Source organism: Pyrus communis, chromosome 11 (genome assembly GCF_041283825.1).
Source record: "Pyrus communis isolate YQ-2024b chromosome 11, ASM4128382v1, whole genome shotgun sequence".
NCBI classification, from domain to species: domain Eukaryota; kingdom Viridiplantae; phylum Streptophyta; class Magnoliopsida; order Rosales; family Rosaceae; genus Pyrus; species Pyrus communis.
This window is the reverse complement of record NC_142575.1, coordinates 30,061,643-30,079,205: the sequence shown is the minus strand read 5'-3', so window position 1 is coordinate 30,079,205 and position 17,563 is coordinate 30,061,643. Positions and strand designations below refer to the sequence as shown.

At 36.3% G+C, this 17,563-nt stretch overlaps 2 protein-coding genes across 2 annotated transcripts; both read left to right on the top strand.

The window, feature by feature from the left end:
- Positions 1–1,462: 1,462 nt before the first annotated feature.
- On the top strand, positions 1,463–9,739 carry LOC137742417 (actin-related protein 4). The gene is made up of 21 exons (XM_068482276.2): positions 1,463–1,615; positions 1,737–1,828; positions 2,575–2,748; positions 2,837–2,910; positions 3,458–3,538; positions 3,923–3,983; positions 4,122–4,171; positions 4,735–4,789; positions 5,116–5,193; positions 5,287–5,340; positions 5,607–5,660; positions 5,746–5,806; positions 6,417–6,468; positions 6,698–6,764; positions 7,541–7,603; positions 7,726–7,788; positions 8,109–8,171; positions 8,640–8,704; positions 9,084–9,152; positions 9,285–9,365; positions 9,470–9,739. Exons 1-20 carry the CDS (start codon positions 1,603–1,605, stop codon positions 9,328–9,330), a joined length of 1,335 nt encoding a protein of 444 aa, XP_068338377.1. The 5' UTR covers positions 1,463–1,602; the 3' UTR covers positions 9,331–9,365; positions 9,470–9,739.
- Positions 9,740–11,252: 1,513 nt separating this feature from the next.
- On the top strand, positions 11,253–17,563 carry LOC137742588 (SH2 domain-containing protein B). Its single transcript, XM_068482498.2, has 12 exons — positions 11,253–11,544; positions 11,911–12,102; positions 12,773–12,982; positions 13,124–13,213; positions 13,560–13,637; positions 13,744–13,908; positions 14,085–14,444; positions 14,961–15,241; positions 15,758–15,920; positions 16,683–17,032; positions 17,188–17,265; positions 17,356–17,563. The coding sequence occupies exons 1-12, from the start codon at positions 11,401–11,403 to the stop codon at positions 17,372–17,374; spliced, it is 2,130 nt and encodes a 709-aa protein (XP_068338599.1). The 5' UTR covers positions 11,253–11,400; the 3' UTR covers positions 17,375–17,563.

Sequence of the window (17,563 nt, the reverse complement as noted above, 5' to 3'; positions counted from 1 at the left end):
TTGGGTTACTCGTGAAAGATATAATGAATACTCAATATAATAAGAATGCTTGAATGAATAAACTCAACTCGACGAATAATGATTGAGCCTGCAGGTTCATTGTATACTGTCATATTAGATGATTCTGTTACAAGTGAGAGTTATCTCGAATATCAAACTGGCTCGATGTGTTCGCTTGTGAAGAAGAGCGAGAAGAGAGAAATTCAAACTGGTTCGGTTTTGGCTTATCAGTTGGCTTATCACGCCCCTGCAAGCTGAGCGATCGTTGGTGAACAGGAAGCTTGGAAACTGGGTTGGTAATGGTGAAGAGGATAAACGTTTGGTCAAAAGATCAACAAGCTGATTAGTTGAAGCAACACAGTCAACAACAATCTTCTTGCGAGTGACATTAATGTAATGATAATCCACTTTGACATGGCGCATGCGTGCTTGATACACAGGATTAGAAGCAACAGCAAGAGCACTGATATTATCACAGCACAAACGTGGAGGATCAATGAGAGATGTAGATCACGGAAAAGGTTTCGAAACCAAGAGAAGCAATTGAAGTATCTGCAAGTTCCAAAAAAAAAATGTACATGCAAGTTGACGATATTCCGCTTCAATATTAGAACGAGACACACCCTGCTGTTTCTTAGAGCTCCATGAGATTAAATTATCTCCGACAAAGATGCGGTAACCACCAATGGAGTTATGATCATCAGGATCACCAACTTAATTTGCGTCGACATACGCAGTAATGGTAAGAGGACTTGGCTTATACATGATGCCGTGATCGTGAGTGGCTTTTAAGTAACATAGTATTCTCTTTACAGCAGCCCAATGAGCACTTGTAGAAGAATGCATGAACTGATAAACTTGATTAAATGCGAAAGCGATATCTGGCCTGGTGAAAAAAAGATATTGCATAGCCCATATGAGACTCCGGAAGTCAGTACCATATGAAAGTGGTTCTCCTGCATGAAGACTTAACCGATGACCACTAGGTTTGGCATCAAGCATCTTTTGTTTTCTTGAGTAGGTCTAGGATATACTTGGACTGAGAGATATATAGATCAGTCGGCATGCGAGTCACTTCCCACCCCAAGAAATAATGTAAGGGCCCAAGATCCTTCATAGAAATAAGCGTCGAGGGCACAACTACCATGTCATTTATGCCTCTCAGTCCTGTTTACGAGTCTTCAAAAACCATAACTATTAGGCATCATTAAAAAAATTTCTTTATTAACATAGTTGACACTATTTAAACTAAAAAAAATATCGAATTGAATTTCACATACCGCTATTGCTGTGCAACTTTTGTAACTTGTGTCACTACTGTCCAACAAAATTTCAAAAGGTAAGGGACCAATTTGTAACAAAAAAAAAAAAGAATTTAGGATTTGAGTGAAACAGATACAAAAAGTCATGGGGTAGTTTTGTAATTAGAGAGAAATAAATAAATAATGTAAATAAAAGCACTGAGCTAGTCGTTGCTGAAGTCTCCACTCCAGAGTCCAAACTTCGTTAAACCCTTCTCCCTCGCTCGTTCCTTCTCCTCCCGCACTCGCAGAGCAAATTCTCCTCCTCCGCCAAAATCTTGTCTCTCAGAAAGCTTGAATTATGTACGGAGGCGGTGAGTTCATCAAGAACCTAACTGCACTTGCATGCCATAAGATTTCTCATTCTATTTCTTAATTTTTTTCTGATTTCTTGGTGATTTTTTTTTTGGGGATTTCTGGTTTCTTTGGTTGCAGATGAGGTATCAGCTGTCGTACTCGACCTCGGCTCCCACACTTGCAAAGCCGGCTATGCTGGCGAAGATGCGCCCAAGGCCGTCTTCCCTTCCGTATGTGCTTACTTTCTGCTCAATTTTTTACTTCAATTGTTCATAGTGGCAGTCACATTTCGTCTCTCTTTCTTTTTAAACCTTAATTTTTGTAGAAAATTTCACAACTTTGTTGGTACGTTTAACCGAAAATGTAGTACTGAGGATTTTCATTTTATAGATCCGGGAAATGTTTACCATATTTAGTGGTAATGCAGAATGTGTGTTTTGCAATTGCCCATTTGAAAACTTTTAAGATTATAGCTAAAGATTTTGTTCTTCATAAATCCTTTTGGGTACACATTTGGCGTTTCGACCGTCCCAAAGATATTTGAATTGTAAGTTGTTTTTTACCCAGAAGAATGATGAGTCCAGACTCCCTCGTCGCTATTTTCTATACCATGATGGATAATGTGAGACTATTGGGGGAACATATTCAGTAGAGGGGGCGTTAAGGCTGGTCAGATATACGTGTTTAGGCGGGAAGCTCATGGTTGTGCTTAAATGACTAAGGAATTTTTGAAAAGTGGATGAAGCTTTTCATTTTATTTTATTTTTTGAATTTTTTAAACTTATTAGTTATGAAGTTTATATGCATCGAATTTCTACATATTAGAGGATGGACCTTACTTATTAAATTAGTCACATTAGGTATAAAATTTGTTTACTGTGCGTCTGTCTGTCTGTCAATTGGATATTCACCATTACTAGTTCATAAGTGAATTAAAAATTTAACCTGGTTTTGGCATCTGTTCTTGTTCGTTTAGGTTGTCGGGTCAATTGATCAAATGGAAGTTGATGCAACAGAAATGGAAAACAACTCTGGACCTGCTGTAGATCCAAAGAATAATTCAAAATCTCTTGATTCTGACAAAGCCAAGGGAAAGCGCAAATTATTTGTAGGATCTCAAGCCTTAGGGTACCGTCGGGATCATATGGAGGTCAGTTTCGAATTTAAAGCTTTTGTAATTGAAGCACAGTTTCGACCTTTTGCTTTTAGATTTTGATTAACTACTGCTGTTGTATCAGGTGCTGTCATCCATAAAGGATGGAGTAGTTGTTGACTGGGATGCTGTGGAGGGTATATGGGATCATGCTTTTAGGTAACTACTAATGGATGAATTAGTAATCTACTATGGGTTAAATTTGTTTTCTCATTTCAATTGTTGATTAATAATTTGGTTAAGTAAATATAAGGCATGCATATAATGCAACACCCTGAACGGTCGGCTTCTTCTATTACGCTTATGGTTTTAGTAACATTAGGATATAATGATCAACAAATGATAATGTTTCTAGTACTCATTTCTGTATACATCTTCACCGCAGTAATGCTTTGGTACAAATTTTTCTCACTGATCTAATTGGGTCAGAAGAATACTGATGTCATCTGTTTTTGGGGAGTGATCATCATATGTTAGAAGTTCTTTTGTTCAACCATATTCCATTATTCGCGTAATATGAGTTTGAACTTAACAGATGTACGTAATACAGTAGCAGCTCATATTCAGTACTGTTATATAGTGTGAAGGCTTGGCTGTTATCCTTTTCCCTGTGAACTGTCCATCTGGCAATATATGTTTCCCAATTATTTAGGTAGATGTTTTATTTTGGTATTACCATATCAGTAAGTGCTTGCTATTATTTCAGGGAATGTCTATTGGTTGATCCCAAAGAGCATCCAATGCTACTTGCAGAGCCATCTTCAAACACTCAACAACAAAGAGAAAGGTAATATGGTAATTATTAAATTTTCTCATCAGCTAAAATTTGTAACTATCAAGTCGAGCTAAAATGCTTATGTAATAGCTCATGTATTCTTTTGTAATAAAGTTAGACTTCACATTGACCCCTATGCCTCACAAAGCTCAGCTGTACGAACTTTTGTATTTTTATTTGCAGACTGATGGCTTCATTGTGTCTGTGTACAGTTGTTGCATACCTAGATTTTTTGTTCTTAGGTGTCTAACTTGTAATAAGTATGCCGGCCCCATTGATGAAAGGTTTTATAGAAATGATATTATTTGTTCCATCATTATTGATGGTTTAGTTGGTGTATTTTTATGCTGTTTAGTTTTTAGGTTAAGTGATTGAGTTTTGTGTTTTACCTGACAGGACGGCAGAGCTTATGTTTGAAAAGTACAAAGTTCCTGCCTTTTTTTTGGCCAAGAATGCTGTATGCCCCTGTTCACCCCTTCTCCCTGATTCCAACTTGTAGAACATGGATTACTATTTGCAGACTCTGCTCTTTGTTTCCTTTTGAAATTCAGTCTGTAATTAGTGAGTAACCGTTATAATTTTTTACTTATGTCAGGTTCTCACATCATTTGCATCAGGTCGAGCTACCTCGTTAGTAGTAGATAGGTAGGTAGATGACATCATTTTGATTCTTGCTGTATATAATTTTAGTACTTGCACATCGTCTTTTGTTCTGAACCAATTGTATATAATTGGATTACCATTTCTATGATTGCATCCTTTCATTTTCACACTTATGCATAAGCTTATTTTAAGTCAATCTGTCCACTTGATGCAGACCATAGATCCACATGATTTTTGTTTTATGTTAATCCCATGAAAGAGAATGTTGATGGATACAAATCAGTAGTTCAAATTCTAATAAATGTCAAAAGAATATCTATCTCAGTGGCCTGTAAGTAAAAGTGGACAAATGCAGAAATTTCTGAAATTATGAATGTAACTTTAGGAATCATAAACCAAACGATAATGTATCAATCGAATTTAAACTTTATGAATACTACATCTATGAATTTGATATTCTTTTATATGCAATGTACAACATGATTTTTTAATATCGTTTCTAGTGTGATTTGATAATGTATTTATTGCCCCCTTTATATTTTGCCTCATTATTGCGAATGCAAAACTAATGTACGGTATTTCGCAAAATTTTAAAATTCATCTAGTGGTGGAGGATCAACTACAGTTGCTCCAGTTCATGATGGCTATGTTCTTCAAAAGGTATTTCTCACTTTCCTGTCAAATTAGATGATTGATCTTCATTCATAACAAGTTAATTTGTAGCTTATTTTTATATAATTACATTTCAAGGTGCGCCACATATACATACATACATACATACATACATACATACATATATATATATATATTGTATAATGCCCTCTTGCACTCTATAAACGCCTTTAGAAACCTTCTGTAAAGTGAAATAAACCGAAAATTTATGATTGCTTGTTTCTGGATTCCATGTATAAGAATTTAACCAATCTTTGTCAAATTTTGACACCTGTTTTTTCTTTCCTATTTTGTTATTTGTCAACTTGTTACAGGCTGTGTCATCTTCTCCTATTGGGGGAGAGTTTCTTACTGATTGTTTGACAAAAAGTTTGGAAAGTAAAGGCATGATGGTGAGTGACCACCTAAATTTCGTTTTGGAGGGGAATCATTTGCCCAAAATTGCTGTTTTTAACTTATTTAGTCCTTTTCTTATTTATTTGTAGATTAAACCCAGATATTCTTTTAAGAGAAGGGAAACACGACCTGGAGAGTTTCAGGTACCTTTGGATTTTAATGGTGGATGTATTCTAAAATAATGGAATGCTAAGAGTAGCAAAATATGCTTCCAGTCTGAATATTATAGTGGTGGCTTGGTGCATACTTGCTGTTGGGTTATTAATTGTTCCTCTGTAACTATGCATCCTTCGTTTATCTTGTTATCAATTGTGAGACTTCGTCAGTATTATAGATGAATATTTTTGTTTTACTTTTTGATAGCTTAATATCATTTTTGTTTAGCTTAATGATATTCTCAATGTTGTAGGTAGTAGATGTTGATTTTCCAAATACCACAGAAAGCTACAGACTCTATGCCCAGGTCTGTCTGTGATTGACCAGAATATTACTTTTTGAGATATGATATATATTTTTTTTCATTTCTGCTGAATGTTTCTTCTTGGCAGAGGATAATTGCTAGTGACATCAAAGAATGCGTGTGTAGAGCCCCAGACACTCCATATGATGGTTTGCTATATATCCCTTTCTCATGCGTTTTAATGTTTTTTAGGCTATAAACTTTGTCAGTGATGTTACGTTTTAGTCTTGATCGCAGATTTCGGGAAAAAAAAAAAATCAATTGATTATTGTGTTATTTTTGCTACTGGGTTCAAAACATATTTATTTGTTTAAGACCTGATATTTGGAAGGGCAATTTTGCATTTATTCTCTTTATTCACAAATGATATCCTTGATTGTTGCTTGAAGGTCCATATATGGCCTTATGTTCTCTTAAAAGTTTTTTGATCTGGAAATTCGTTCAAATGTTGATACAATTAGTACTTAAGGAGTACAGAGATAGCTTAATTCTTTGACAGCTTGATTATTGGAGTTTTCGGAGTTTTGCAGGAGAGAGCATCTTAGCTCTTTGAAAACTCAATTGCTTGGAGTTTTCAAGATATTGTTTACTTTTACACGATGAATGGATGATGGTTTATTCTTTTTTTCTATGATTCAACCTTGTCAGTTGTTTTCACATTGTTCATAGCTCCTGTATTAATTGCTATATTCTTCAAACAAAGATAAAAAAAATGTTCAATTAGCGTTCTAATAGGATTTTCATTTTTTTTTCTTCCAGAAATCGCATATTCAAACATTCCAATGACCTCATATGAGCTTCCTGATGGCCAGTGAGTCCCATTCTTTTGCATCTTGGTTTGTTGTAACTTTTCTATTTGTTTAGAGGGTTGCACTTTCCCCTATTGAATTCATTAGATCTGTTCTTGATCTTGTTAATTCATGGTGCACTTCGTTAAATGATGACTATCTAATTTTGCGCATATTGTATACTGTTTAATTAACTTTGATTTTTGTTTCTAGTATAAATGTATAGTTACTTTATGAACCTGCATGATACAGGACAATTGAAATCGGAGCTGATAGATTCAAGATTCCTGATATTCTCTTTAACCCATCCTTGGCTCAGGTGGATGTCTTCTAAACTATATGATGCCAGTTTTTTACACTTTCCTTGAATCCTTGAAATCTCATGGGACACATTTGCATTTCACCACGATCTTATTATTATCTGTTCAATAATTTCATTCAACTAACGGTTCCTAGTTCCCACTTCGTCTTAATATGTGAACCTTGTGCAAAGTGAGACATGACTGTTTCATCTTGAGCATTTTTTTATGGGACAAGAAAACAGGAACTTTATTGAAAAAGAAAGATAATCTACAAAGTACTATGGACACTAAGTCTATCATATGCCTTGTTCATTTTCAGCATTTCTTTATGCTTAGATAACTGCTGACTTGAAAGATATCTCGAGTTTGTTTCTGTGGGCCATTTTTGGTTTGATCAATAAATTGGCTTTCGTGGAATAGTTCATTACTTGATTACTAATATCTTCATGTCTACTAATTGTATGGGTAATATTTGGATATATGAAGGCCACTTTAAATTTTAAATGAAGAACGCTTGTGAAATAGAGCTTGGTCAGTCCCATAATTTGATTACGCTCTTGGAATTTTAGAGGATTAGATGTTACATTTTCCAAAATATTTTTTATAGGGTTGGACCACATTTTATCAATCAATTGTAAATTGCACTTGATAAGAAAATTTGACCCCTGATAAAACTTTGGTTGAAGCAATTGCTGGATGGATTGGTTGCATAAATATATGTTTTAATTGGTATTGAATAATATATTTTTCCTGCATCTTATATCTGTCATATTTGTTTTTATGAAAATGTCAGACAATTCCTGGTATGGAGCATTTTGCAGAAATTGCTTCCACTGTTCGTGGTCTGCCACAAATGGTAATATCATACTTTATTTGACAATAAGTGGGTGTATCCATGCAGTTGCTTCTCTGTTTTTCTTCTCCCCTCTCCCCTCATTTTTTAATTCATGGTTAACTTTTCTTGTTTCTTCTCTCCAGGTTATCGAGAGCATTAACAAGTGTGATGTGGACATCCGCCGTGAATTGTTTAGTAGTATACTGGTAAAATGATGCAGTCACTTATTTATTATATTTTTTTGGTTGGAGCATCAATTTACTTATTTTTTGCATGAATCAGGTTTTTTTTTTCCCCAAAGAATTGACAAAAATTAATAGCATGAATTAGTTTAGTTCTGGATGCAAATTGATATCTTTTGGTAGGACTTACCGAGTAAGTGTTGCAATTTCTATGGTGAATATGCAGAATTCCTGAAAATTTTCTTAGTTTATCACATCCATTGACCCCAATTTTTCCACGGAATTTCTTGACATGCAACTTGAGAATTATATGACATGGTTTTTCCTTCTGTTATTTTATACAGCTTGCCGGTGGCACAGCATCAATGCAACAGTTGAAGGAACGCCTTGAGAAAGACATGCTGGAGGTATGTCTTTTAAATGAAGCACTACCATGGTCATGTTTCTTTTTCCCTTTTTATTAATCCCAGCCAACTGTTTTTATTATTGAATTTGGCTTCTATTTGGTATATTGTTTCAATTGTCTAGCAGCAACAATTTCATGTTTTATAAATTCACTGTAAGATCTGGGTACTAAATTTGTTCTTTAATGTGTTTGTGGCATTGCAACTTAGAAGAACTAGTTTCTCATCGCCTTCGTTCTATAACTTTTGTATTGTTTATCTTAGCACATACTATCTTCAGGAAGCAAAGCACTGTTATGCTTTTCAGCATTGGCCATTGGCTTAATACATCGGTGTCGTTGAACTCTCTATCTCTCTCTCTGCATGCTAAAATCATTTGTACTCAAAGTAGTTAAATTGATTTCAGCTGGTACAGTATTATTTGTGTAATTATTAGTATGAAATATCAAAATGCCATCATTCAACCTGCAGGAGTCCCCTCAAGCTGCTAGAGTTAAAGTATTGGTGGCCGGGAATTCAACCGAAAGGCGATTCAGGTAAATATAAATTGCTTCAAGTCCTTTGTTCCTCTCTTTGCCCATGCTAGCACAGAAGATCCCATACATAAGCAATTTGGCTGCAACTCTGCAACTGTTATTTGATTTTTGGATTACATTTTTCATGCGAGCACCCTGAAATTATTCTAGGGTCATGTGATGGCAGTTTGTCAGTCGCTTAACTTTGAACTTTTACATCTCTCATAGAGAATACACTTGAGGCATGTTTAACCGTATAACTTCGAAACTCACTCAAAAGCTTTCAAGTTTCACCTTTGTGTAGTTATAGGTTATGTGCTTTTAAAAATTTAATGTTCATAATATACGTACATGCAAAATTTCTCCTTTCCTGACTTCATGTTGGTGTTTAATTTTGCAGTGTTTGGATAGGCGGAAGTATATTGGCGTCTCTCGGTTCATTCCAGCAAATGTGGTTCTCCAAGGCTGAGTAAGTTTCATGATTTCACCTGTGTCTTGCTCAGCCATATCAAACGATCTACATTGTAGATGATTAAGAAATCATGTAGAGTGTTTTGGAGTCGTCTACTGATATTTTGCTTCGTGTGATTGCAATTGACAGGTACGAGGAGCATGGGGCTTCCTACATACAACGAAAGTGCCCCTAAAATTCCTGTCTTCTGATCGAGTGCAAGTAGGAAAGGTTTGTGCTTGATGTCAACTTAGTTACTACTTCCAGACTTCAATCACAATTATTTTTTCCAGAAGAAGAAAAATATAAACACGAAATTACATTTCTACTTCCAGGCGTCACGTGCTCCATCACGCTGACCTTTTCCAGAATGATCAGAGCCTCAAAGCCTGTGTTGCCGAAACAGGACAGAGCGATGCTTTGTTTTGTATGAATCGTCACTTATCCTACGTACCGGAAGACATTTCAGTGCTGTAGTTTATGTTAATGTCCATTGATTAGGGTTTTTATTGTGGTGCTCACTGTTCGGAGTGTTCATCCAGTTTTAAACCAACTTTGCTACCTCTACTGGTTATAAATGACAAAGCCATTTAACATTTCTAACACCATATGTTGCTCCCGATAGCAGCTAGTTTCTATTTATTAGCTAATCAAAGTATGGCGTTTTTCTCATTTAACCCAACCTCGCCGGGATCTTGCCGGAAAACTCAATGTGTATCATCAGAATCTCTTCCATTTGTCCCTTGCAAAGAGTTGCCGGAATGTTCCCTGAAAACTGGTTGCTTGCTCATGTAGCAAATGGTTTTTGGAGCCCTCCCTTTAGCCGGGCCCGAGGCCAATCGCACTTTCTGCCCCGACTCTGGTTAGAGCATCTCCAGCAGTCACCCAATTGCCCTTGCAATTGGGTTGAACTGGTTGAACAAAGCAGGTCCAACGGAGGAAAAACAGGGGCTTGTGCCCCTTCAGCTGCCTTTGCAAAACTTGCCTTCGCATGTACTGTTGCAGGGATAGGGATCCCTCTGGATCCCTTCCCCTTAATGCTCCTCATCAAACAATCCAGACCTTTGAAATTTGATCCAACGGCTAAAAACACGGACCTACTTTAAAAATTATAATAACTTTAGCCGTTGGATCAAATTTTAAGAGCCCATATTGTTTGATGAGAAGGATTAGGTTGAAGGGATATGTAGAGGATCATTTTCTCCATTGCAGCTGCCCAATTGCAGCAGTGGGACCAACACACGTGACAGCAAGTTCCCTTGCAGACCGTTGGATTTCCAACTGTTCTCTTATTTGGACCATTGGATTTTCAATTTTAAAAAAAAAATTTGAAAATACCAAACAACTCTAAAAAAACACAAATGTTTTTTAAACAACACACTTAAAATTAGACACACGTAACAAAAGGTTTAACTATCTTCTTCATTTGCCTTTTATTTTTTTATTAATTATGCTTGTTTGTAACGCTATGCTTTGTATTTAAAATTAAATTATCAGAGTTAAATAGGGAGTGTTATTTTCAAAGAACAAACTAAGTACATACTTACAAGGCATAAGACATAAAAAATTATATGTGATTAGTAATCGCCATTGTCTTTACCCTTCCTCTTCTCAAACAGGTGCACTTGCACAAAAGCAAATATTTTTCATGGTTCCCTTGCCCTCGCCCTCCAAAAACAGGTAGAGATGCTCTTAACAAAGATAACTTCTTAGAAAAGCATTAAAAAAAATGAAGGGAGATGATTTTTAATTTCTTTTGCATCTCACAAGCAACTCTTTACTTATAACCATCGAATTGACTAAATTAAACGAAAATAATGAACAAGATTAAATAGGAGTGTGTAACCACTTAATACTACAGTCTTGTAATATTCTTTTCCACTTTGAAGTGAGAGATTTTAGGTTCGAATCTCATGAATGATGAATTCGATACAAATTAGGTTACCCATTGTGTGGCTTAACAGAACTCTTCCTCCCTTTAATGTAAAAATATCGGTGTACTAGAGCTTTTCACTAAAGTTTCATTTTAAAAAAAAAAGCCTGAAACGGCGCGTTTGGGTTCAGAAACCAAAGTACTCCGCCAAGCACTGGATCATCACCCATCTCAAACCGCAAAGTGGAACACACAGAAACAACAGTACCAACCGTTAGTTGACAGCGGTCACTCAAAACAACCGCTGTTTTTTTCTTCCCAAAAACCAGACAGAGCGAGAGTTTTAAGGTTTTTGGGAAATAAACCCCAAGAATTCCCAAAACCTCGACAACAATGGCGGATGAGGCAAAAGAAAGAGAGGAATACTCGCTGCTGAAGGACTTCAGAGCGGAAATTGAACCAAAAGATGGAGCCTTTTCTCTTTGCTTTTGGCTCTACCTCACGAGCTCCGCTGCCTCTCCTGCCACGCTCATTCAGGTCTCTCTCTCTCTCTCTCTCTCTCTCTCTCTCTCTCTCTCTCTCTCTCTCTCTTCCCCTTCCTTTTAATTAATGTTTTTAGCTATTACAATGGATGCCTATTTCTCATTTTTGTGTTCGTGATAGTTTCTGATGATTTCTTGGACTTTTTGGTGATCAATTTTTGTTCTTTTTATGTTTTTTTTTTCTAGAGTTGTTCTATGAATTTCAATGCTTTACCAGTTTGATCTCTGTTTTCAGTTCTTGGAGCGATTTCTGTGAACGATTATGTTCGAATTTGATTTTCCTTTTATGGTTTGGAACTTTTGGTGTTTGGTTCTTTGAGTGTGTTCGATGATGTTTGTTTTTTTCGTTTCTTGTCTGCAGGGGCAGTCGGGTGCCACTGGAAGTGCGCCCTTTCTTGTTTTGAGCGAGAAGAAGAAAATGGTGCTTTTGCCGTTGGGAATCTTGCACAAGGAAGCTCCTGAAACTTGTGACTTGTCTTCGTTGTCCGAAGATTCATATGTATCTACGGAGAATGAGTTTCCGATGGAGAAATGGATTCATGTTGGGTGTGAGGTATGGTTTATTAGTTATTTAAAGATAAGCTCGTTTCCAAGATTTTGTTTTTGAGCAGTAGGTCAGAATGGGTACTAAACAACAACATCAACTACAACAAAAAGCTTTATCCCACTAAGTGGTGTCGGCTGTATGAATCCTAGAATGCTATTGCACTCGGTTTGCGTCAAGTCTTCTGTTAGCTTTGAGTGCTCCATGTCTTTTCTTAAAGTCTCTACCTCTAAAATTTTCTTGGTATGCACCTTTTGGGTACTAAAAAGAGAATAAATTTGTTATACATTGGTAGATATAGGACCATAATGCAATTAAGAAGAAATAGGTGTCAAGGAAACAAAAGAACTCAGATTCTATTTAATGATAAGTTATGCAAATGAAGAAGTTAACCAAGAGTTTTCTTGTCCAAAGAAATGAAAAAGGGAGAAAGGGGAAATAAGAGAGTAAACATTCAATTTAATTAAGATCCCGTGCCTTTGTAAATAAATTTTGATTGAAACCTCATAAAAGCCGCACTTCTTTGTTGCTTAAGGTGAGGTTTATCAATGCATTATTGTTTTGTTTTTTAGTTTTTATATACTAGAAACAGTTTGACTGCGCCTTGTTGGTGGTGAGATTAGTGTGCACCTTTTGTGTTTAATATATCAAATGCTAAGAGTTTATGACTTCATTTTAGGTTTTGTCTGATACCTTGCGCCTGCATATTGATGGTGAAGCTGTGGGAAATAAATCTATGTCGTCTTTGTTCAACAAGGACTCCATTGCAAGTGGTTTGACGAAGATAATTTTGGTATCTGGTGGCAGAGAGGACAATAGTTTGCAGGGTTACATCTGCAATCACAAAGTTTTGCCTTTAACTTCATCTATTTTGGAATACTATGCTAAGGTGTGTAGTAGTTGCACCCTTGTAATTCTTTAACGGGATTATTATAATTTGCATCTCAATTGACTAACTCTCCTAGCCCTTTTAGCCCCCTATCCACCAGAGTAAACATCTATTCTACTAAGAAATATATTTGTATCGCAGGACCCACCGCTAAAATTATCCATTGAAAATTCATCTGCTTCTGAGATTGAGGTAGACAGTGATGGTGTTTGGAGTATTGTTGGCGGCAAGGTTAGTAGTTCATTTCCACAAATTGATAATTCATCTGCTTCTGAGATTGAGGTAGACAGTGGTGGTTGATGCGTTTTATAAAATTGATTTCATTTATACCACAAATCTCAAATACGAACGATGTCAAGGAGTCAGTAGTTCTTTTCACAACTTTATTGATTCAAATTTTTATCTCTTCAATTGGATATGTCTATTACTTTTTCAAAAAAAAATTTGTCATGCACATACATGATAATCCCAAACATTCTCTAACAATGTTACAATAATGGATGCTATCTAAAGTTAAGGGTTACTGCACTGAGATATTTTCTAACTTATATTGCCACTTTTATTTACCATATCACAGGCCTCGTGTCGCAGGATTTTTTCACTGGATGTTGTACTGTTAGATGCCTTTTCCCATCCTTCAAACCAGGAGTTGGAGGTTTGTATTTGTGTTTTGACATTTTGTACACTTTATGTACTGTTAATTTCACTTTGCAACATTGAATAAATATTAACATGCACAGTTGACGTTGGTTCTCTTTCAGGTTATTGCTTCCCTTGTGTATGCTGACAATGGGGAACCTGTGGAGAAGACAAGTGATGGGGAAGCTCCGCTTTTGGCAAGTCATGATGGGTTTGAATTTGCTTTTTCAGACAGACCAAGTAAAACATTGAAAGGGCATGCGTCTTTTAAGCTCAAGATATCCCAGGTTCTAATTTTGGAAATGAAATAAAAGATCTTTTTGGTTCCTCGTGTTACCATCCCGTAATTTTTTAATTGAAATGTTCCTTTTTCTGAGGTGCAATACACAGAGGTGTATTACTGTGATGAATTTTTTCCATGTTTGCTAGAATTTTCAGTGACTATCCTTCTTTCTCCTTTCAGCTTTCATCTAAGTGTGATAATCGGATGTTCCGCGTAATGTTTTACATCCCAAAATTGGAAAAGTATCCTTTCCTCAAGGCATTCACTCCTCCAATTCGTTGTATCTCAAGGAGCCGCACTACTCGAATATCCACTACAGCGTGGAAAAGACCAGCATCTGCCAGTGATCCAGTTAGTTTATCTCAGTTATCGGGATTGGGTGATGAAACCTTAGAACTTCAGCACAGTTCTGTTAATGAAGAGAAACCGAGTCCATCATCAAAACGGTGTAGGTTGGGACAAGATAGAATACGTGCAACTGTTTCCGCCTTGGAGCAACCCGATGACGAATGCAACTCTCATGCTAGAACTGCTAAACAGGTATTCATCTTTTTTCTCTGATTTTTACAAGTGTGCTTCATGATAAGAAAATTTCGAGCGGATGCTTTTGTTTGAGATTCCTATTCTGTTGGAAGTAATATAATGACAAATTAGATAACCCATAGAGGATAATATAATATCGTAACCAAACTTGTCTTCTTCAGCATTTTTGTCACAAATCTTCCTATAGAAGGGAGTCCTTATGAGTAACCAAACTTGCTATTTTTTCCTTCTGAGGATACTGATATTGTAAGGAAAGATATATACTACATTTTTGGTATTAGAAGTATACATGATCCTTCGAGATTTGTAGTTACTACCTTTGAGCATATAATTTGATGATTATTATAGATGATATTTTATTTTTATTTTTTTGCTGGAGAGATGAAGACCGTCATGGAATGATTGTATTTTCAAAAGCTATGTAACCTTTAGAAAACATTTTGTAACATCGAGATATGGTAACGTCTATTGTGAATATAGACAAGAGTCTGATTGAGAAAAATTGAAAATTAGGTTGAAGCACTTGCGAAAAATGTGGTTGGTAGACCCAACAGTGTTGAAGAAATAGACGACTCCCGAACTGATTCAGAGAGACCCGAAGTGAGAAACCCAGATCTTATGAGTACATCAAGTAGTAGAAATCCAATTTCAGATGCAACTATTTTCAAATACTGCCTAGCAAGTTTATCTGAGAAGACTCTTCTGCTCAAAGAGATTGCCAGCACTGCTTCCAATGAAGAAATTTTGAGTTTTTCCCATCAGGTTTCCTTGTATTCAGGATGTTCACACCACAGGTAATCACTAGTCTTTTTATTAATATAATCATATTACTGGCTGTATCGCTCGAGTTAACAGAACATATGACGATATCCTATCATACTTGTTGGAGTTAAGAAATCGGATGATATCCTATCTTGCTTGATATTTCATGTTCTTGTCCATTATGACAGAAAAACAGAATATTGCTTGGATCCCAAATTTGCAATACTCCACTGGTGGCCAAACTTGGCTTCCGTTTTAGTTTGAGATTCCAACTAGATATTTCTGTGAAAACTGACTCATGACCGATCGAAAATAATTGTAGGAAGAAACTAGAAAGTAACAGACCCGATGCGCTCATCTCATTAGATTACTGATCATGTAGTCACTAAAGCCCCTTCCTTGTGTATATCGTGTCAATTTGCACTAAAGAAAAAAAAGGACAAGAGTTTGATCAAAACCCACTGATCCTTGATTTGTGATTTACGGTACTGTATATTCCTTATCCTTGTATAATCAGAGTCCTTTTTCTTTGTTGTTTATTCCCCCAGGCACCAAGTAGAAATGGCAAAGAGATTGGTAGAAGAAGGAACTAAAGCTTGGAATTCCATCTCACAAAATAACAGCCAGGTTCCATGGGAGAGTGCAGTTTTTGAAATCGAAGAGCAATTCATGAAGATTGCTTGTTGTAATTCTCGGTCTCTCACGCAGCAGGTACTCTCTCTCTCTCTCTCTAGTTTACTCTTGGTTGAAATATGTAAGGATTAGACATTTCGAATCTCCTGTGGGATCAAGTATCTTATGCTCATAATACACCTACACCATAATCAACTATTTATTAAAGATTGCTATATGTCAGACAACCGAATTTGGTGGAGCAATCAACATTACATGATCAAGCTTTCAGATCAGTTGTATTTTTTTCAATAAATTTTAACTTTGTGTTCAATCCACTGAGTTTGTGAACCTTTTCTCAGAAAAGATTTTAAATTCCTAGTCTAGTAGGTTTTTTTATGTTGTATACTTTGAGTTACAGCTTGAAAATGAAAAATTATAAGGTAATATAAACGCCTTGCTAAACTCGAAATTTAAAACACCTGTTAAACGCCCTGGGCTACTTTACGAGTATAGCAGGTTTTTTATTTTTTGAGTCTCAAGCTGAAGGATTGGCGTAATTCGAAGTCTTAGCAACCTTGATGGTTGTCTCTTTCAAGTCTTTACTCATGTGGAGCTCCAGTGACAGCATCCATGTCATTATTTGGTTCAACTTTCGTTATCGTTGGTTGCTGCGATGAGCTTTGTTAACAGAACTTGGATACAAATTATCAGTTGGTTTGTGTGATTCCACAAAGTTTAGGCGTTTGTCTTGTTTTTTCTATTTCGTTCGGCTTTTCTGAAGTTTAATTGCCAAGAAGAAATTTCGTAAAAGAATTAGCTTGCAAAAATTTAGTCTTTTCCTTTGGGAAATGCTTTCAGGACTTTGAGCTACTGAGGAGAATCGCTGGTTGCCAAGAACATCTTGCCAAAGAGAACTTTGAAAAGTTGTGGTGTTGGTTATATCCTGTAGCTTTTACGTTATCAAGAGATGGGATAAATACAATGTGGAGTTCAACATCCCCCAAGTGGATAGAAGGGTTCATTACAAAGGAAGAATCTGAGACTTCGCTTCAAGGTTCAAGGGGTTTCCAGGAACCTGGAACATTTGTACTCCGGTTTCCTACTTCAAGGAGCTGGCCCCACCCGGATGCTGGAAGCTTAGTTGTGACTTATGTGGGCAGCAAGCACACAATTCACCACAGGCTTATCTCCCTTGATCATATGTTTAGGTGCGTAGTTCGCTTCTTTTGCATTTCCTGATAAACTTTGTTTTTAAATTGCACTTCTGTTGCTTGACTTCGATCAGTAAAGCTTTGATGTTCTGTTTGCAATCTAGTTGTTTCTTGAAATTACTGATGCTGCTGTTGCCTCCCTTATCTTGTAGTCCTGCTGAGAGAGAGAAGAATGCAAAACCACTGCAAGACATGCTTCTTGCGGAGCCTGAACTCTCTCAATTGGGAAGGCAAGAAATTTGTTCAATTTACTTCACTGTGCATTGTATTACTATTTACTAATATTATTGTTCATAAATTTGTTGCTTAAAATTTTGCAGGATAATAAGAAGTCACTAAGCGAGCTAGAGATGCGTAGATAACACCATTCTGTTCATGCGAGATCAATTTTTTCGGGTGTCTATTATTGCATTCGTGCATTTTATGTGTAGATTAGTCTTCTGTTTTGTCAATCTCTCAAAAGTGGAAATGTCCATTTTGTAGAATCCTCAGCAGATTTCAATTGCAAGATTGAACCTTTATGGCCAA